The 21,200-nt window shown below is 51.6% G+C and overlaps 1 protein-coding gene across 1 annotated transcript in view; it reads right to left on the bottom strand.

The window, feature by feature from the left end:
• LOC115074286 (E3 ubiquitin-protein ligase CBL-like) overlaps positions 1-21,200 on the bottom strand; it is a 53,451-nt gene that overhangs the window by 2,431 nt on the left and 29,820 nt on the right. The window contains 8 exon segments of the mRNA XM_029573604.1: positions 10,055-10,121; positions 10,124-10,200; positions 10,690-10,784; positions 13,961-14,338; positions 17,985-18,116; positions 19,299-19,508; positions 19,777-19,908; positions 20,000-20,087. Coding sequence (XP_029429464.1) covers positions 10,055-10,121; positions 10,124-10,200; positions 10,690-10,784; positions 13,961-14,338; positions 17,985-18,116; positions 19,299-19,508; positions 19,777-19,908; positions 20,000-20,087 — 1,179 coding nt within the window.

Genomic DNA, 21,200 nt, shown 5'->3' with positions numbered 1-21,200 from the left:
AAAGGGAGAAATTTCCTTGCCTATTAATTTCCTTTCCCTTATTCCTGCTACACCAATCCAGCCATGACCAGCGAGCTATTTCCTCCTACCAGCAGATGGAGGCAGGCAACCCTTGTTTTCCTGTGTGAAATCACAGCTGCTAGCAGCAAGACTCCAGTATTCTTCTGACAAAGCTTCGGATCAGAACCCAGCAACTGAAAGCCAATTAAACGTCAACATGAAAACCAAGAAGCTTCTCTGCAACCTGGAACAGATGGAAAGAAGCAGCAAGGAAAGAAAAACCAACACCAAAGACAAGACAAGACCAGGAAAATCTCTCAATCCCAAGACAAAATGCAAGCCTTCTGAAATAGTACAGGCTCGCTTCCCAGATTAGTCCTGCCACACCAGTCCAGGACCTATGGAAAGGAAATTAACAGGTAAGGACATTTCTCCTTCCATCGTGTCCTGCCACACCAGTCCAGCCATGACAAGTGGGAAGTACCAAAGCATCATCTATTTGGACAGGAGGAAGCAAGGGCTGCTCAGAGAACCCTCCAACTCGTAAGACCCATCTTCCTGTGCCAGTACATCCAGCCTATAATGCTTCACAAAGATGTGCAGCGAAGACCAAGTGGCCGCCCCTGCAAACGTCAGCCAGTGCAAGTGCATGCACCTCCGCCCAAGACAAGACTGAGCCCAGATGGAATGAGTGCGCAACAAACTCTGGAGACTTCTTGCCCTTCAGCACATAAGCAGTCTCTACTCTCCCCTTTATCCAGCGGGCCAGCCTCCCCCCCCCGCCAGAATGACTCTATTGCTTTCCAGCTCCATCCGCTGTAGCAAGTCTGCCTGCGAGTGTCCACGGAAGAAAGGCGTACACAAGTTACCACTCCGGCCAGGGGCATCTATCCCCTGCTCTCTCCAGTGGCTGAAGAAATGGCCGATCTTTGTATTTCGCCGGGGTTGCCATCAAGTCCATCCAAGGTTGACCCACCTGCAACAAATTCTGCAAAAAAACTGCTGAGCTCAGCTCCTATTCCCAGGTTCTAGTAAAGTGCAGTTGAGGAAGTTGGCCTGGACATTACCTTGGCACAGCAGTTTGCCTTATTGTGGTCCAGGCCAAGGCAACGATAGCAAAGCTCATGCCTATCCTCGAGGGACATTACCTTGGCACAGATGCTGTTCTTCCACTCATGGTGGGGTTGGTATGTTTCTTTTTGCCAGACTCACTGAGGCGGCAAAGTTTTTTTCTCTTTTTGTTTTTTCTTAGCACTGAAAAAAGTGCTGCTGTGAATTTTGCAGAGGCAATGAGGCAATTATCAAAAACTAATTCTGAAGAAAAATATTGAGAAGTATCAAAAGGAAAAGAAATTTGAAGATTTAGAGAAAAAATATCTGGAGATACTGAGTATGCGTCCGTGCTTGAGCTCAGACAAAAAAACAAAAATGACTGAGGCAGCTCACGAGGCAATGCCCACACGGAACTCCCGCACATGCTCAGTAGAGCTCTACTACCTTGGAGAGTCGAATCCATTTGGTGCTGCCAGATGACATAAACCACATGTGATGACTAATTCAGCCAGCTTAACAATGTAAAAAAAATCTTTATGCAAAATTATGCAAACTTGCCACAGAATTTTGAAAAATCTGCCACAGATTTTGCTCACTTTCCACAGAATTTAAAATCTGTGGCAGGAAACCAGGGGAGCTCTGGTTAATAATTCAGCCTCCCTTCTTACTACAACAATCTGCATTGACAAAGCAACTCTCACCCAACCACAATTCCTCTAAACTTTATAAGAAAAGCACTCCAGAAAAAGGCAAGCCACTTCTGGAATGAATCGAGCCAATTTCCACAGACGTTTGCTACCTAACAACTTTCAGTAGGCAGAGAAAGGGCAAGATTACCATTTTCTTACTAGTTTTTAGTAACCTGATAGAGGAAAAGTAGGATTGTGCCATCACAAAATGAGAAGGGACTTCAGCATGCATCAGCCTGAACATGACAACTCCTAGTTAGTTACAAGCCTCTCCCTGTAATGTGTACTGAGACGCACATGTGTGCTATCTCCTCTCCTAGCATACAGACGCTTTCCTTTGTTAATATGGCCAGAGCTGGAAGCAGAGAATGCCACATGAAACAGGACCTGCCAATAGAGCAGACAGAGCTTCTCACCTATGCCTACATACCTGAGACTTCTGGGAGTTTCCAGCACTGTGGACGCAGCCTGCGACTGGATGTTGCACATGGTTTCATACATGAGCCCCTCGGTTGGCTCACCATCCGGATGTGCTGGAAAGAAGAAACCCACGGGTCAGCTCCTGAGAGCCCTGCCCACTAATCAGCCATCTTTCCCCTACCCTTAAAATACCTTCTTATGTTCTTATATTTAGATTCAGCTTTCTGCAAGTGGCTGCAGTGAAGAGGTCAGCTAGGGGTTGAGGGGCAGCAGGACAAAGATTCTTCAATGAGGACTTAATGGAGAAATTACTTACCTGATAATTTTGTTTTTCCTTAGTGTAGACAGATGGACTCAAGACCAACAGGTTTATGCTCCCCTGCTAGCAGATGGAGTTGGAGCAAGGTTTCAAAGCTGACGTCACCCTCCGCAGTGACCTCAGCCCCTTCAGTATTATCCTTCAAAAGCCACTGTGGACATACTATTAAAAAACATTAAAAATGGATAACCGTAACTGTACTCAAACACACACTGAACCCCAATAAGATTATAGATGCCCTGATCTAGGGACCTGATGACGGCTTACTCGTAATCTCTTGGAATCGATACCCACTCCACGGGCGAATCCTTGGCACCCCTTCTTGGACAGCCGTGGGTGGGATGCTGAGTCCATCTGTCTACACTAAGGAAAAGGAAATTATCATGTAAGTAATTTCTCCATTCCTAGCGTGTAGCCAGATGGACTCAGGACCAATGAGATGTACAAAAGCTACTCCTGATCGGGGCAGGAGGCTGCCCGTGGTCCGGTTAACACTGCCCTTGCAAAGGCTGCGTTCTCCCGGGCCTGAACGACCAGGGGATAGAAACGGAGAGGGTGAGCAAGGAGGACCCTGTCACTGCTCGGCAGATGTCGACAGGAGACAGCAGTCTAAGCTTCCGCCCATGAGACCGCCTGAGCCCTAGTGGAATCAGCTTTAACCTGAAGGGTTAATGGCTTTCCTGCCTCCCACATAGGCTCCTGTGACCACCTCCGTAATCCAGCAAGTAAGACAGCCCGCGATACTGGTTCACCCCGCTTCCTCCCACCGTCAAGGACAAACAGGTGGTCCATCTTTCGGACTGGTTTCTGAAACTTCCAGATACTGCACCAAAAATCTGACATTCAAATGGCAGAGGCGGCGGTATTCTTCTGAGACCTTATGCTTATCTAGGAATGGCAACAAAATGGACCGATTCAAATGAAACTCCAAGACTACCTTGGGCAAGAAGGATGGAACAGCACAAAGCTGTAACGCTCCTGGAGTCATCGGAGGAACGGTTTCCGACACGACAAGGCCTGTAGTTCAGAGATGCAACATGCTGAACATATAGCCACCAGGAACACCGTTTTCAGGGTTAATAAATGCAAGGAAAGACTGCGCAGTGGCCAAAAGGAGGGCCCTGCCAAAAACTCCAGTACTAAATTAAGATTCCACAAGGAACCGGCCACCATAGGGGCGGCTGCAGGTGCTTCACCCCTTTCAGAAAACGGGCCATGTCCGAATTAGCCGACAGGCAGGTTCCCTCACCTCGCCCCCTGAAACAGGAGAAGCGCCGCTACCTGGACCATCAAGGAGATAAGGGTCAAACCTTTATTCAAGCCGTCCTGCAAAAATTCCAGAATTAGTGGGATTTTGAGCATTCAAGAGGAAATACCTCATTCCTCCGCACCAGGCCTCAAATACTCTCCAGACCTGCACATACGCTAGGGATGTAGAGAAACTTCCACATGGGGAGTAATTACTGCCATCGAATATCCTTTCAGCAGGCAGGCCCGCTTAAGGGCCAGACCATAAGACGGAATCAAGTCGGATCCTTGTGAAGGCCCGGTTCCTGCTGTAGCAGGTCCCTGTGCAGTGGGAGGCATAGGGGGGTCTCCATCAGGAGTCCACATGTCTGCATACCAGGGATACCTGGGCCAATCTGGAGCTACTAGTAGAACTAATCCCCTATGGCGCTCGATTCTGTGAATGACCCTGCGCAGGAGAGGCCACGGAGAGAAGGCATATAGCAGCTTCTCTTCCGGCCAGGTCTGAACAAAAGCATCGATCCCCAGGGTCAACTGATCTCTTCTGCGACTGAAGAATCGGGGGACCATAGCATTGCGAGATACAGCCAGCAGGTCGATGGATGGGAGACCCTAGCGATCTACCACCAGCTGAAAGGCTTTGGCCAACTTTCCTGGATCCAGACTCTCCCTGCTTAGAAAGTCTGCTCTGACGTTGTCTTTTCAGGCGATGTGGGAGGCTGAGATCATCTGTAGATGTATTTCCACCCATTTCATAAGGAGATCTATCCTGAGACACTTGCTGGCTTTTGGTTCCACCCTGGTGGATGATGTAGGCTACTGTTTTTGCATTGTCTGACATTACCTGGAATTCTTGACCCTGGAGTATGTGGCTGAAATGTAGACACACCAATCTGACTGTCCAGGCTTCCAGGTGGTTTGTGTTCCAGAGCGCCTCTTCCTTGATCCAATGCCCCTGGGCTATCAGTTCCTGACAGTGAGCTCCCCAGCCCTGGAGGCCCACGTCTGTCATGAGGACCAGCCCGTTCGGAAGATATAGGGGTACATCCCTGCCCAGATGAGTTTCCCTGCAGCCACACTGGAGCAGAGAGCATACTTCCATCGGTAAGCGGAGGTGAATCAAATAGTCTTGAGACAGTGGGTTCCAACTTGACAGCAGGGAGCGTTGAAGTGTTCACATGTGTGCCCTCGCCAAAGACACTACTTCCAGGGTTGTCGCCATCAAACAGAGGAGTTGAAGATAGCTCCACACCGTCTGGCATATCGTGTTCATTAACAGACGCATTTGGGACAAACTTCCTTATCTGCGTGGTCGGGAGGAAGACGTTGCCCTGTTTGGTGTCGAACTGGACTCCTAGATATTCCAAGGACAGGGAGGGTTTGAGACTGTTTTTGTCCAGATTTACAACCCATGTTCCTGAAGCAAGGAGTTCGTGCTATTGGTCACCCGGAAATTCTTCCACAGACTTTGCCCGGATAAACTAGTCGTCCAAGTACGGGTGCACCAGGATTCCCCTCTTTTCTCAATGCTGCCGCTATGACCACCATAATCTTGGAAAATGCTCTGGGGGCGGTGCGAACCAAAGGGCAGTGCCAGGAACTGGTAATGGTGACCCAGTACCGCAAAGAGTAGGAAACTTATGTTCTGGCTGGATTGGAATATTTAGGTAGGCCTCGGATAGGTCCAAGTAGGTTAAGAACTCTCCCGATTATACGGCCATTATCACGGAGTGTAGGGTTTCCATGCAGAAATGAAATTTGTAGATGTCGATTGATGGTCTTGAGGGCCAGGATGGGGTGAAAGGTATCTTCTTGGGTACGATGAAATAGATGGAATAACGCCCCATATTTTCCTGGGAAACAGGTTCTGGGATTATAGCCCTCATCCTGAGGAGCCTTAACAGGGTAGACCTACACTGCCTACTTTTGCGCTGAGAGTGGCAAGGAGATGATATGAATATGTCCGGAGGAGTGCTGCGAAATTCCAGCAATATATCCTCGTATGACCTCTAGTACCCCATTTGTCCAAAGTGAACCTTGACCCACCGTTGGTAGAAGCAGGACAGTTGACCCCCTATCTCCTTGTTCCGAGGGTGGGTAAGCAAAACTTCATATGGGGGGGGGGGGGGTGTCGTCGAGACGAGTCTGACCCTCTTTGGGTTGCTATCTCTGAAAGGACTGAGACCTCTGAAAATGTCGAGTTTCTGTAGGGGTGAAAGCGTTGGGAGCCCCTGGGCAAGCTGCACTGTAACTTGCTTTCTCTTATTTTTCTGGTAGCCAAGGTACCGGCGATTCGCCCCATTTACTGGCCAGCTTTTCCAATTCACTTCCAAAGAGGAGTGATCCTTTAAAGGGCATGTTTGTGAGATTTGCCTTGGAGGTTGCTTCTGTTGACCAATTCTGCGCTATAGCCGTCTTCTGGCTGCCACTGCTAAGGCCACTCCTCTGGCCAAGGTACAGACTAGGTCTGAGCCCACGTCAGCTAAAAAGGTGGCAGCAGCGGGTTCCATAACTGCTCTGGAATTCTCCGCCGATTAATCCACCTCCCGAGAAAGGAGCAAGCGCGAATGAGCTACCAGGGCACAACAAGAAGCAATTCTGTAAGGTCATTGCTATTGCGTCAAGGCCTATTTAAGGATGGACTCCATCCACCTATTGTTTGCATCCTTTAAGGCTGCTCCTCCCTCACTGGTATTGTTGTTCATTTAGAGATGGCAACAGACCAGCGCATCTACTTTAGGGAAACGCAAATGTTCTCTCGCTGCAGGATTCAGGTATACAGAGCTTTTAATACTCGTCCACCTTTAAAACTTGCTTCTGGGGCATCCCATTCTAGGTCAATCAATTCCTGGATGGCTTCCAGTACTGGAAAGTAGCAAGAGGCTCTCTGTAGGAAAACCATAATGGGATTCTTCTTTGGTTCCAACACAGAGTCCACCCCAGGAACTCCCAGCATCTTTCAGGGTCTGGGAAACCAGGGCCGGCAATTTGTCTCTATGGAAAACCATAAACATGGTCCAATACAGTTCTAAACCAGGGGGAATTTCCCCATCTTCCACGGAATCTGGATCCTCTTCTTCGTCTGTACCATCCAGGTCCCTTCCAGGGATACCCTTGGTAAGTTGAGGCATGCCTCGAGGTCTGCCAATAGGACTGGGAGAGGGAGGGCTTACTGGCTAAGGTTCCGTCCAGACAGGGGCAAGTGAGATAGCAGACTGTGCCTATATGAAAGCTTGAAGGCCTTGAAAGAATTCCACCCAAGAGAAGGTGGCCGGGTCCATGCCTAGCCCAGGAGGTACTAGGGTAGATGCTGCTAAATTTCCCTCTCCCATGGATGACCCAGGTCCCAGGGTTTCTCAGATCCGGGGAACTTCCAGTTAAGGTTGTGGCTGGACCCAGCCTCTGAATGGGAGGAGCTGGGCTTAGCAAAGTCCGGGGAGGCCAACTCTCCCTGGGCTTCCTCACAGTCTTGACAAAAGCAAGAATCCAGATCAGATTGTGCAGCTCTAATATGACAAGCAGCGCAAGAGAAAGGCACTTATGTTTCTTTGCTGTCAGAGTCATTGGCGACGGTAACTGTGTGTTTAGACGTCTAGCACTTAAATTTTATGTGCATAGATTTTGGGGCGCCTACATGTGCCGCAGCGAGGCACATGCACAGCCTGTGCGCCCCAGCTTTACTTGTATTCTGCGCCTAGTAAATTGTGTGTGTATATATGCACGAGACGTGCACAGAGCCGACACACACAGCTTCATAACCGAAGCTCTATGGTGGGCAATACAGGCACAAAAATGTGTGCAAGATGACGCCAACCACGGCCTATCACGTGGTGTGCCCACCGGCAGGGCCGCTCAACCCACTCGGAAGCCCACTTCCCCTTACTCGTGGGATCGGGAATGACGTCAGTACGGCGTGCCGAGCAAGGAGACTGGAGGAAGTCTTACCGAAACCCCCCCCAATGTCTCTGAATCGGGAGCCAAAATTTTTTATTTTTTTTTTTACACTTAGCTGGGCTCAGTGCTTACCGGATGAGTACAGAGACGATCTCCAGCTGCGGGGGGCGAGGGTTTTGGCCGTCACCGTCAACGCTCGGCTTCCTGCACCCGCTGCCTTTCAGCTGCTTAGCAGCTGAATCCATGCCGGGAACCGGCTACCAGACCAAGCTCACCTCTGAGGGATCTCGGAAATCACCTCAGGAATTCTCAACTGGGGCTCAAATCTTTTCTCCAATTTAAAAGTAGAATTTCTTCTTCCAAAAGGTACAGCGATTCCCATAAGGAAAGCATGTCTGCATCTGTTGGAGACTAAGAAATACTGAAGGGCTGAGGTCACCGCAGGGGTGTATCTAGGGGTGATATCAGCTTTGAAACCTGAACTCATCTCCACCTGCTGGCAGGGGAGCATAAACCCGAGTCCATCTGGCTACACATTAGCAAACTGTGTGGAATTTGCAGAACAGTTATTCACCAGAATGCTGAAGGAATGATTAGAGGGGTAAGAAGAAAAGTTAAGTGAAGGTATTACCAGCGTGAGGAGAGAGTGGCAACAAGAACGTTAGAGTCCTATGTGTCTAAGGCTGCGGCAAGATCTAAATAGTTAAATGTATGGACACTAATGTACAGGCAGAGGAGGATAAGTCCAGCAGAGAACAGGAAGGGATTGACGGCATCGGATGAAAGTCCAGAATCTGCTGCTTGATTGTCCGTCCTAGGATTCTGAAAATATAAAGGTGGGGGAATGACAGACTGAAAATAAAAGGCTTTTTTAATAAATAGAACAGAGCACAGTGTGCTTGAAAGTGTCTGGGGCTGTGCTGCAGAAAAGAAATGCTGAGAAAGGTCACAATAAAGGGAAGTGAGGTGGAAATGGGATCATCAGGAGAAGTATTAGCCTTAGAAGCTAAAAACAGATTGTACAGGACTGGGGGTGAACAGAGAAAGGAAGCAGCAACAGAGCCTGGCAATGAATGAAGAGTACGCTTGGGGTTTTGTGGGATGCACAGAACAATGAATTCCAGGAAGCAAGAGGTGTGGCATAGGAGAAACAGAAGCAGGAGCATTAGGAGGCCACAGAAGAGAAGTGGCCAAGGGAGAGAAGCAAACTGGCTTTAGCAATAATTCAGAGCCGAAATGACGACAGAAGAGCCTGTTTGGATTTCTTACACTTTAGTTTTCTGCTAGCGGTGGCGCAGGTCGCAGAGGTACAGGGGTCGGATAGTGTTGGAGGTCTGAGTGGATCTGACTGGGAGGAGCAGCAGGACAGAAGATTCTTGGATGAGACTTAAGAGCCGAGTTTAATGCAGTTAATATCAAAGGACTGAAATGTAAAAGTAGAAGGGGGAAGGGCGGAGGAAGAAGAGTTGGCAAGGCAAACATTCTCCAGAACAGGAATTAAACAATGAGGAGAAAGTGGGGCGTGAGTAATGGAAGAAGAGCAGTGACAGAGGATCTAAAGAGAACAAGGCTGAGATGAGGACCAGTGGCAAGTGTTGGAGCTGGAATCAGAGAAGAAGACGTAAGAAGAGCTTAGGTGCATCAGGTGAGTCAGGGACAGGAGTTATGGGCAGAGAGGTACAGAGAACTCCCAGGACATCTGATTTTGAGAGAGCGCGCGAGAGAGCGAGAGTGAGAGAGCTGAGACCCAGCGACAGGCACAGGGATCACGGCAATGAGGACACCGCGTGCACACCTGAAGAAATCAGGAGTTAGCATTACAGCCAGTTTGGCAAGGGCGATGATGTAAACTAGGAAGAACTATTAGGGGGAACTGAGGGTTTAGCAGGAAGACAATCAGTAAGAAGAGAACCAGGATACAGGAGAAAGGAAGAGACAAGTCTAAAAACGTAAGGATAGCAGATGAAGCAAGCTGAAGGAAAACTGGTAGAATGAAGTCTACGTAAAGTAAGCGAGTCTTCTTCTCTCCTCCCCACCCCTTCAGGCGGAGTCACTCCTGGATCCCCCCCCCCCCCCCACAGCTGCTGTGCCCTCCCTCTTGCAGGCAATGGGCAGGGATGGGGGGAGACGCTGCCACGTAAACCCAGGAGCACGAACTCGCTGCTGCTTCAGCTCCCACTGCCCCAAACCTGAAGTAAGGGTGGCTTCTCTGCCACCGAGGTCACTCTCGCCTCTACCTGCCCTGTGCCGGACTGGGGCGAGAAAGCATCGGCGTGTACTGTCCCCGGTCCCACAGGCTCCCCTCTATGAGCAGACATTACTCTGCCCTGCACCAGACTTCAGACAGCTCTGCCATGCACCAGCACAGACCAGGGCCATCTCACACACACACACACACATGCACAAGGAATTTCTCCAGCCAAGCTCTCACTGAAAGTGCTGACTGGTTTCCAAAGGCTGCGCGATGTCCGTCTTCTGCACAGCAGGTAGCAGTGGCGGGAAGAGGGAGTCATATACTCGGCATTATCGTCACTGTCGCACTGCTCCCCAGGAAGCAGAGCGGGCATCGGCAGTGGCCTGAGTAGGAGAAGAGACAAGCAGCGTGTTAGAGAGTAATGTTCCCAGAGCACAGTCGCATGTGCACAAAGGGGGTGAGCGCCAGCTCTGGTGCCCAACATCAGGAGAGCAGGCAGAGAACACCACGCACCCCACCAACATAAGTGAACAAGACGCAGCCAGTAAACATAACCCGGCTCTCTCTTCAGGGATTCGGGTCTCCCCCAATTACTGCAGCGTGATGGACAGATTAAAAAGCCGACAGCCGCACGGCATCTCCTTCAGGTAACGCACAGGCAGCCCTTTTTATTTGCATCACACTGATGAGAATTTTCTTGAGAAAGGTGAGGTTTCCCTCGCCATCGACGTCTGCAGGCGGTCGTGTTGCCATCAGACAAGATGCAAATGCAGTGAGGACAGAGAAGAGAAGGGGCCTGGCACCTGCCAGCAGCGTTCTTGCTGCTCATAAACCCTTCCTAGTGCAGTGAGAGGCAGCTGGAGTGTACCTACCTGGAGGCCAGGGAGTAGATGGCACTGGCAGAGGAGGAGGCTTTCACTCTGGGATGCTCAGTCTCAGAAGCTGCCAAGGGTCCGCTGTTCATGTTCTGGGGGAAGGGGGGGGGGGGAGGGGGAAGAGCAATAAAAAAAAATAAAATTAACAAACAAACAAAAAAAGAGGCAGTGCTGCCGATATCCTATCCCAGCAGAGCTGAAGAGAAGGCCTGCAGCAAGTTATCCCTGCACATACCTGTCCGCCCCGGAGGCACGATTTCAGGGGTCAGATCGCAAAAATGCGGGCTTACTCCCCCGGGTCCAAGCATCTGCAATCCTGACAAGGCATCCGAGGAGCACCTCTGTACTGTCTATGCATTTCTAGAGCAGCTTTTAGTGACAAGGCACCGAGGAGCACCTCTGTACGGTCTATGCATTTCTAGAGCAGCTTTTAGTGACAAGGCACCCGAGGAGCACCTCTGTACTGTCTATGCATTTCTAGAGCAGCTTTTAGTGACAAGGCACCCGAGGAGCACCTCTGTACGGTCTATGCATTTCTAGAGCAGCTTTTAGTGACAAGGCACCCGAGGAGCACCTCTGTACGGTCTATGCATTTCTAGAGCAGCTTTTAGTGACAAGGCACCCGAGGAGCACCTCTGTACTGTCTATGCATTTCTAGAGCAGCTTTTAGTGACAAGGCATCCGAGGAGCAACCTCTGTACGGTCTATGCATTTCTAGAGCAGCTTTTAGTGACAAGGCACCCGAGGAGCACCTCTGTACTGTCTATGCATTTCTAGAGCAGCTTTTAGTGACAAGGCACCGAGGAGCACCTCTGTACTGTCTATGCATTTCTAGAGCAGCTTTTAGTGACAAGGCACCTGAGGAGCACCTCTGTACTGTCTATGCATTTCTAGAGCAGCTTTTAGTGACAAGGCACCCGAGGAGCACCTCTGTACTGTCTATGCATTTCTAGAGCAGCTTTTAGTGACAAGGCACCCGAGGAGCACCTCTGTACGGTCTATGCATTTCTAGAGCAGCTTTTAGTGACAAGGCATCCGAGGAGCACCTCTGTACGGTCTATGCATTTCTAGAGCAGCTTTTAGTGACAAGGCACCCGAGGAGCACCTCTGTACTGTCTATGCATTTCTAGAGCAGCTTTTAGTGACAAGGCACCCGAGGAGCACCTCTGTACTGTCTATGCATTTCTAGAGCAGCTTTTAGTGACAAGGTACCCGAGGAGCACCTCTGTACTGTCTATGCATTTCTAGAGCAGCTTTTAGTGACAAGGCACCCGAGGAGCACCTCTGTACTGTCTATGCATTTCTAGAGCAGCTTTTAGTGACAAGGCACCTGAGGAGCACCTCTGTACTGTCTATGCATTTCTAGAGCAGCTTTTAGTGACAAGGCACCCGAGGAGCACCTCTGTACGGTCTATGCATTTCTAGAGCAGCTTTTAGTGACAAGGCGTCACTTTTAATGTGGTTAGTAAGGGCCTGCCAAAATGAGGACATCCGTGCAGAAAACAGCACTTACCCCTCACATGTCAGGGAGAAGCACAAAGCATTTCAATCTGGAAAAACGGTTTTGTGCTTCTGGAGCTGTCCCTTACGGCGGGCTTTGGTGAGGAGACCACCGGGGAGAGGCAACTCTTACAACCCACGAGGTACAGCAAGGACAGCCAGCTAAATTATTAAGCGCCTACATGTGTCGCATTTCTGGGTGCCCTGTGAACTTTTCAAAATACCAGGAGAACTGGGAAACCTGCCTCCTGCCTCAGGTGATGAACAAAACTGGACTGTCACATGAGACAGGAGGCACAGCGATCCAAGCAGACTGCCTGACCACCTCCCGTTGCTTTAGGACAACTCTCTAAAGACAAGCGGTTCATCATCAGTTGCGCAGGTGCAAGGAGCCGCAGACCCTTCAGAGCCCGTGCAGCGGGCTCCCGTGTTCCCGTGGCCGGACGCCGCGCCTCATTCCTGGAGTGACGCTACGCAGTTGGGGAGGGGAGGGTTTGTGTGTGACTAATGAACGGCTGTCCTTGGAGAAAGCTTGCTAAAGGACAGCAATCCTGTTTTTTCCAAAGGCAAACTCTTCACTTAGTTATACACACATGGGACTCCCAAGTATCGACTTTAGTTTAAATCTGTTTATTCAAACAACAAGTCAAGCAAAGAAGACAAAATTAATACTTTGATGGAATTGTAACAAAAAGAGAAACCACCATGCCTGCAAAAAACTGGGTCTCTGGGGGGGGGGGGGGGGGGTGTTTGTTTGTTTGTTTTTTTAAGAAATAGAACAGGAAATAAAAATGCACCCTAGAGGGGTTGGAGTGGGGCTCTAAACGCTCAGACTGCCCCAATCTGCTGTCACATCAGGAGTCTGCATCCAAACAATAGCGCTACATACAGCTTAACAGAGGATGCCCGCGATGGACCAGAGCAGTAATGGTCCCAAGGTCGAATCCGCTCGGGCATAAGTGAAGGACATGCAGCTTGCTGTCCAATTAGACAACCCCAGGCTTGTTCAGGACAAAAAAAAAAAAAAACCTGGTAAGTGGCTCTGAGGACTGTCCCGTGTGAGACGGCTCAGCTCCACAACTCAACTGCTTCCCCGCACGCACCAAGGGCCCTGCGCTCTCTCGCTTGTTCAGGTAGGAAGCACCCACCCTGGGGCTCAGCGTTTCTCACCGACGTACGGGGAAAATCCCCGGTTCAAATCCCGGGGTCCGGTCTTTCGCTCCTGGGTTGGCCAAGACTGGAGATGCTGCGGGGGGGGGGGGGTTTACAGCTCCCGGCGAGTCAGCCAGATCCAGGGCCCATGAAGGCAGGGATCCGGGCAGAGCCCTGCCGCATGGCCCCCAGCCCAGGGCAGCGACTGCAATTACCGGACCGCACGCCAAGCTGGGAGGGGAAAGGAGAAAAAAAAAAAAAGTGCTGGGTAGCCCCGATTCTGATGATACTGGAAGTACAAAGGAGCAGGAGAAAAGGGTCAGATGCAATAAAAAAAAAATGAACACAGCCACCCAACTATCTAAATTTTGGAGAAGCCACCCTCAGCTCCGGCAGGCTGAAGTAAAGCTTTTTCTCCTGGACGGATCAGAGACCCTCCCCCCCGCCCCGAGTCTCCACAGAGCACCGCTATAAATAATCAAATCTGTTTTCTAAGCAATAGCTGGGTCCAAAAGAATAGGAAACCCCTTCAACGTAGTCCTAGTGTCCCCCGTCCCCCCCCCTCAACAGGTACGAGCATGGGAACTCCCGTCTACCCTTAAAAACCCCCACTTACCACAGTGTTGTCCAAGCTGAGCGTGCTTCCGTGCCGGCGGGGATCCTGCCCGGAATCCGCCTGAGAGGGTAGGAAGAAGGGCAGGGAGTGCCGATTGCTCAGCTCCCTGCCTGCCCAGGGGTCCCCGGGACTCAGAGTAGTGCTTGGTGCTTTAGGGATGGGCCGCGGCTGCCAGGACTCTGCCTGGCGGTTTAATGGCACAAGGGGCGGTTTGTCCCTGGTGAGAAAGTCACTGGGCGTGCAAGGCAGTGGGCGTCTCTGAGGGCGATTCTCTGCGCCGCTGGCGTGCGGTCTCTCGGGCGGGGGAGGCGGAGGCAGGTCTCTCTGGGTTGGAGGGACTGGTAACGGTTTACCTTTATGAATGCAGCCGGTCAAAGCCTGTAAGGCAAAAAAAAGCATCAAAACGCACCAATTCAAAAAGGTTCAAAACCTACCTACGCACAGGTAACGCGCTCTATCAGCACTACGCACAACGCTTCTACAGGTAATGCGCGCTCTATCAGCACTACGCACAACGCTTCTACAGGTAACGCGCTCTATCAGCACTGCGCACACGCTTCTACAGGTAACGCGCTCTATCAGCACTACGCACAACGCTTCTACAGGTAACGCGCTCTATCAGCACTGCGCACACGCTTCTACAGGTAACGCGCTCTATCAGCACTACGCACAACGCTTCTACAGGTAACGCGCTCTATCAGCACTACGCGCACGCTTCTACAGGTAACGCGCTCTATCAGCACTGCGCACACGCTTCTACAGGTAACGCGCTCTATCAGCACTACGCACAACGCTTCTACAGGTAACGCGCTCTATCAGCACTGCGCACAACGCTTCTACAGGTAACGCGCTCTATCAGCACTACGCACAACGCTTCTACAGGTAACGCGCTCTATCAGCACTACGCACAACGCTTCTACAGGTAACGCGCTCTATCAGCACTGCGCACACGCTTCTACAGGTAACGCGCTCTATCAGCACTACGCACAACGCTTCTACAGGTAACGCGCTCTATCAGCACTACGCACAACGCTTCTACAGGTAACGCGCTCTATCAGCACTACGCACAACGCTTCTACAGGTAACGCGCTCTATCAGCACTACGCACAACGCTTCTACAGGTAACGCGCTCTATCAGCACTGCGCACACGCTTCTACAGGTAACGCGCTCTATCAGCACTACGCACAACGCTTCTACAGGTAACGCGCTCTATCAGCACTGCGCACACGCTTCTACAGGTAACGCGCTCTATCAGCACTACGCACAACGCTTCTACAGGTAACGCGCTCTATCAGCACTACGCACAACGCTTCTACAGGTAACGCGCTCTATCAGCACTACGCACAACGCTTCTACAGGTAACGCGCGCTCTATCAGCACTACGCGCACGCTTCTACAGGTAACGCGCTCTATCAGCACTACGCACAACGCTTCTACAGGTAACGCGCTCTATCAGCACTACGCACAACGCTTCTACAGGTAACGCGCGCTCTATCAGCACTACGCACAACGCTTCTACAGGTAACGCGCTCTATCAGCACTACGCACAACGCTTCTACAGGTAACGCGCGCTCTATCAGCACTACGCGCACGCTTCTACAGGTAACGCGCTCTATCAGCACTACGCGCACGCTTCTACAGGTAATGCGCGCTCTATCAGCACTACGCACAACGCTTCTACAGGTAATGCGCGCTCTATCAGCACTACGCGCACGCTTCTACAGGTAACGCGCTCTATCAGCACTACGCACAACGCTTCTACAGGTAATGCGCGCTCTATCAGCACTACGCACAACGCTTCTACAGGTAACGCGCTCTATCAGCACTACGCACAACGCTTCTACAGGTAATGCGCGCTCTATCAGCACTACGCGCACGCTTCTACAGGTAATGCGCGCTCTATCAGCACTACGCGCACGCTTCTACAGGTAACGCGCTCTATCAGCACTACGCGCACGCTTCTACAGGTAATGCGCGCTCTATCAGCACTACGCACAACGCTTCTACAGGTAATGCGCGCTCTATCAGCACTACGCGCACGCTTCTACAGGTAACGCGCTCTATCAGCACTACGCGCACGCTTCTACAGGTAACGCGCTCTATCAGCACTGCGCGCACGCTTCTACAGGTAACGCGCTCTATCAGCACTACGCGCACGCTTCTACAGGTAACGCGCTCTATCAGCACTGCGCGCACGCTTCTACAGGTAACGCGCTCTATCAGCACTACGCACAACGCTTCTACAGGTAACGCGCTCTATCAGCACTACGCACAACGCTTCTACAGGTAATGCGCGCTCTATCAGCACTACGCGCACGCTTCTACAGGTAACGCGCTCTATCAGCACTGCGCGCACGCTTCTACAGGTAACGCGCTCTATCAGCACTGCGCACAACGCTTCTACAGGTAACGCGCTCTATCAGCACTGCGCACAACGCTTCTACAGGTAACGCGCTCTATCAGCACTACGCGCACGCTTCTACAGGTAACGCGCTCTATCAGCACTGCGCGCACGCTTCTACAGGTAACGCGCTCTATCAGCACTGCGCACAACGCTTCTACAGGTAACGCGCTCTATCAGCACTGCGCACAACGCTTCTACAGGTAACGCGCTCTATCAGCACTGCGCGCACGCTTCTACAGGTAACGCGCTCTATCAGCACTACGCGCACGCTTCTACAGGTAATGCGCGCTCTATCAGCACTACGCACAACGCTTCTACAGGTAATGCGCGCTCTATCAGCACTGCGCACACGCTTCTACAGGTAACGCGCTCTATCAGCACTGCGCACACGCTTCTACAGGTAACGCGCTCTATCAGCACTACGCACAACGCTTCTACAGGTAACGCGCTCTATCAGCACTGCGCACACGCTTCTACAGGTAACGCGCTCTATCAGCACTACGCACAACGCTTCTACAGGTAACGCGCTCTATCAGCACTACGCACAACGCTTCTACAGGTAATGCGCGCTCTATCAGCACTACGCACAACGCTTCTACAGGTAATGCGCGCTCTATCAGCACTACGCACAACGCTTCTACAGGTAACGCGCTCTATCAGCACTGCGCACAACGCTTCTACAGGTAACGCGCTCTATCAGCACTGCGCACACGCTTCTACAGGTAACGCACTCTATCAGCACTGCGCACACGCTTCTACAGGTAACGCGCTCTATCAGCACTGCGCACACGCTTCTACAGGTAACGCGCTCTATCAGCACTACGCACACGCTTCTACAGGTAACGCGCTCTATCAGCACTACGCACACGCTTCTACAGGTAACGCGCTCTATCAGCACTGCGCACACGCTTCTACAGGTAACGCGCTCTATCAGCACTGCGCACACGCTTCTACAGGTAACGCGCTCTATCAGTACTACGCACACGCTTCTACAGGTAACGCGCTCTATCAGCACTGCGCACACGCTTCTACAGGTAACGCGCTCTATCAGCACTGCGCACACGCTTCTACAGGTAACGCGCTCTATCAGCACTTGAGTCCCATTCAGTTTGATTTGGGCTTTCTTGGTTCGATCAGAAAACAAAATATTTTCTCTGTTTAAATGCTGAAACCTAGGAGCGATAGTGCACACACTCCCTGCTCTGTGCCTACCCTAAACATCGCACATTGCCACCGCTAGCCGTACAGCTTTAATTCATTTCCTGGGAAGTCTGAGCCCAGAAGCCAGGGAACATGTGCCCAGCCCATTCTTCTGACCGTCGAAGGTGAATTGTACAGCAGTGTTCACAGCCCCTGGGGGAGGAAGAGAGTCACTGTGGGAAAACGGAGAGCACGCTTGTAGTCTGAATAACGAGAAACACGCATACCCGTTTTACCAGGTGGACTATAAATCTGTCCAGGGATGTGCAACTGCCGAGTCAGAGCAAGCTATTGCACATCCCTAGTTCACAATCCCTGGTGGGTTAGGGAAGAGGGTCATGGTCATCGTTAAGGGGGGGGGGGGGGGGGGGGGGACACCTGGGAGCCAGCTTTCGAACCCCTCCTAGAGGTACAATTACCTTTGAAGCGGTCCCTGGACTGGAAGCCCCTGGAGGGCTGGGTCCCCACTGCTGCAGGAGATCAAGGCGTGGAGGCACTGGAGGCAGCGAGGCTTGTGGAGCCATTGAAACTGGAGACGGAGGCCGTTCAACCTGTAGGGATAAAAAACACAGTGGGCACTGATGCACAGCCTGGGCCTCGCCTATCATAGGACCACGAACTCTCTGCGACCTTCACTCCTCACAATCACTGTCTGCCATTAGCCCTTCTGGGCAGGAACATTTACTGTATGCGCATTCCCTGGGTCCCAAAGTAAACCTTATTTTCACTTTTACTGATATACCACCTGCATATGTCCAGAGCCGTGCACACGGATGGTGCTTTCAAAATACAAACTTGAGGCTAGCCTGCTGGCTCAGTGGCAAATGATGTTCACTGCCTACGTGGAAGATCTGGATTCAGTTCATTTGCCGAGCCTGGGCCAGCTGAGGCTTTGGAGACTGCATTTATAGCACCTAGGAGGGAGTTTCGGCCATCGCTCAACAGCAATATCTAGGGTCCATGTTAGCAAGGCAGCTGCAGTTTGTAGCCCCTGGCTGAGGGCTGTTGCTGCGACAGTCGGGCTGAGCTGGGAGGAGGGGTACAAAAATAAAAAGGGATAACCTTTGAGTGGTTGAAAATGAAGGCCGATGGCACTATAGACCAATAAAGAGCATAAGGAAACCACTAGGTTTAAAAAAAAAGAGAAAAAAAAAATACAAAGTCATCAACTTCCCTGCAGTAATTCCACCTGCTGGCCTGAAGGTGGCAGCAACACACCGGGCCAGCACAATGCGGTGCCCACGCAGGTACCATGAATGTAGCTGATTCAGCACTGCTCTGTACAAAGGGCCAGGCAAACACTAACCCCCTTTCAGATGCATCTGGCTTAAGCTGCTGGCAGAAGTGGGAGAGGCCAAAGCCGTTGGGTATGGATGGGCAGACTACCATCACGTTTCTATGTAAAGCTCAGACTGGCTTCATGGGGTCTCCCTTTCTCTCTGCAAGATATGGGTTACAACCTAGCTGCAAGCTGCCACAACAACAATAAAAACAGACTTGAGGATGTGCATGCATCTGCCAGAGATTTGCTAAAAAATGTGCCTCTTCTGCCTAGCTCAAAATCTGCAGAAAGATAAAAATGCTCCAGACAAAAGGGGAAAAGAATCCTGGAGCAGAATGTCCTAGAGACAATAAATCTCACATTGTGTGCTGACATGTGAGGTGGGCGTCAGCCATTACCACGAGACAGAAGCATCCACAGGCCAGCCCTGTGCCATCACGCTCGGAGTTACCTTGGCGCCAGCTAATTCCTTCATCATGAAGAAGGGGTCCTCCTGTCTGTCGTCGTCATCCTCATCGTAGTTAGGAGAAGGTGCTCCATCCACACAGTGCCCAACCAGGCCTCCCATGCTTCCGCCTCTCGGATCAAACGGGTCCACCACAATGGGCTCTGTGCCTTTTATCTCACAGCGGCAGAACGGGCAGCCCTGGCCCTCCGACTCCTGCAGAGACATAAAAAAAGAGAGCCCGACACTCATGCGACACGGACCTTCACGCTCGCGGCGCGATGTGCGAGAAAGGCGCATGTGCCCAGCAACGCGATTCTTAGTTTTCCATTAATAAAAGATAAAAAGATTGCCCTACAGGCTCAGACCACAGAGTCCAACTGAGTTTGCAAAGCTCGGGGGGAGGGGAGAGGAAAGAGCCACGGGGAAGGGTGTCCACTGCCGTGCTTTGAGAGCTGGCACAAGGGAGGGGGGAGGGCGTTACCTGCCACGCTGTGAGACACGAGGTGCACATCAGGTGTCCACAGGGCTCGATCTTGACGTCCTTGTCATTCTCGGCACAGATCTTGCACAGCTGAAAGGTGGAGCCCATCTCACAGTACAGCTCATACTGCTCCTGAAGAGGAGAGAGAAAGGAGCAGATTGCACCGCAGGTTACGACCCTCAGTTCCTTCAGCAAGCCCTGGGGCTCCGGAGGCTTCTCTCACCTGTGTCACCTTGATGTGATCCTGAGGGGTGGGCTCACAGAGGCCGGTCAGGTCAGGGTTCTGATTGCGCCCATCAGGAAAGAGGTAACTGCAGCAAGCAAAGAGAAAGCTCACCCCCTTTAGACAAACGGCGCTGCCTTTATCCGGAGAACAGTTTCCTGACGCACAGCACAGCAAGACTCGCTTGCTGAAAAGAAGGAACCCACACTGCAAGATTTCACCACTCCCAGCATCTTGGGAAACGCAGAAGGTAACAGCCAAGCCGGCAGGGCTCAGCCGAGAAGGCACGGCTGGCACGTTCGCCCTGAAACAGCTAAGTCCAGCGCATATACGTACTGCGCACGTCACAGGAGCAGGGAAAGGGAGACAGGTGGCGAGCGCTGCGCTTACCTGCATTACGTACACGTTGCAAAGAGCAAGGCAAGGAGAGAGATGGCGCGTTACGGGAGCAGGGCAAGATGAGCGACAGTGAGCACTCGTACGCCCACCGCAGGTGCGGGGTGAGAAGCAAGGAAGCACATAAAAAAAAAAAAAGAGTCAGAGAGCAGATACAGGGAAAGAATTTCCGTAATGGATGATGCTGAGGTGTGGGTTAAATATGCAGGGAGAGTGGCTGGATGCTTGGGGAAGAGACTGTGCGATGGATGGATAGACAGATACTAACCCTCAGGGGCGGTGACTGCATCACTCACCAATTCCCTCAAGCAAGCTGGTTTTCATTGTCAGCAAGAACCTACAGAGAGGAGCGGCAGGTGGCAAAGACAGCAAACACCCCCTGCCACCTCCGACAGGCAAGAGGAGGGCAGCAAAGCTGGCTGGCAGCAGCGGGAAACAGGCCCCACCCAACTGGAAGCAGAGCCAGAAGGAACAGCCCCCCGATGACAGGAAGAATTAGCGGGACCACAGGACACACAGTAGGGCAAGCAAAGCCGTATTCACAGGGACCACCCCCATCTCTGAAAAGGAGCAGTAAGAGTAACCACAGAGCTGGGCCACGGCAGATGCCGACTGCACTCTCCCGACAAAGTCAAGCAGGAGGCGCAGCACCAGGAAAAAGCCCTTGCATCCTCTAACCAAGGAGAGGAGAAGCAGAAAGTGTCTTGGGCCCCCGATGGCGACTTAGGAGGACTGAGAGAAGGCTGCAGTGGGGAGAGGAGGGGGGATACTGGAAGGAGGAGAGAGAAAGAGAGAGGGCCAACTC

This window comes from Rhinatrema bivittatum, chromosome 12 (genome assembly GCF_901001135.1).
Source record: "Rhinatrema bivittatum chromosome 12, aRhiBiv1.1, whole genome shotgun sequence".
NCBI classification, from domain to species: Eukaryota; Metazoa; Chordata; class Amphibia; order Gymnophiona; family Rhinatrematidae; genus Rhinatrema; species Rhinatrema bivittatum.
Note: the sequence above shows the minus strand (reverse complement) of the source record. Positions and strands in the feature narration are given on the sequence as shown.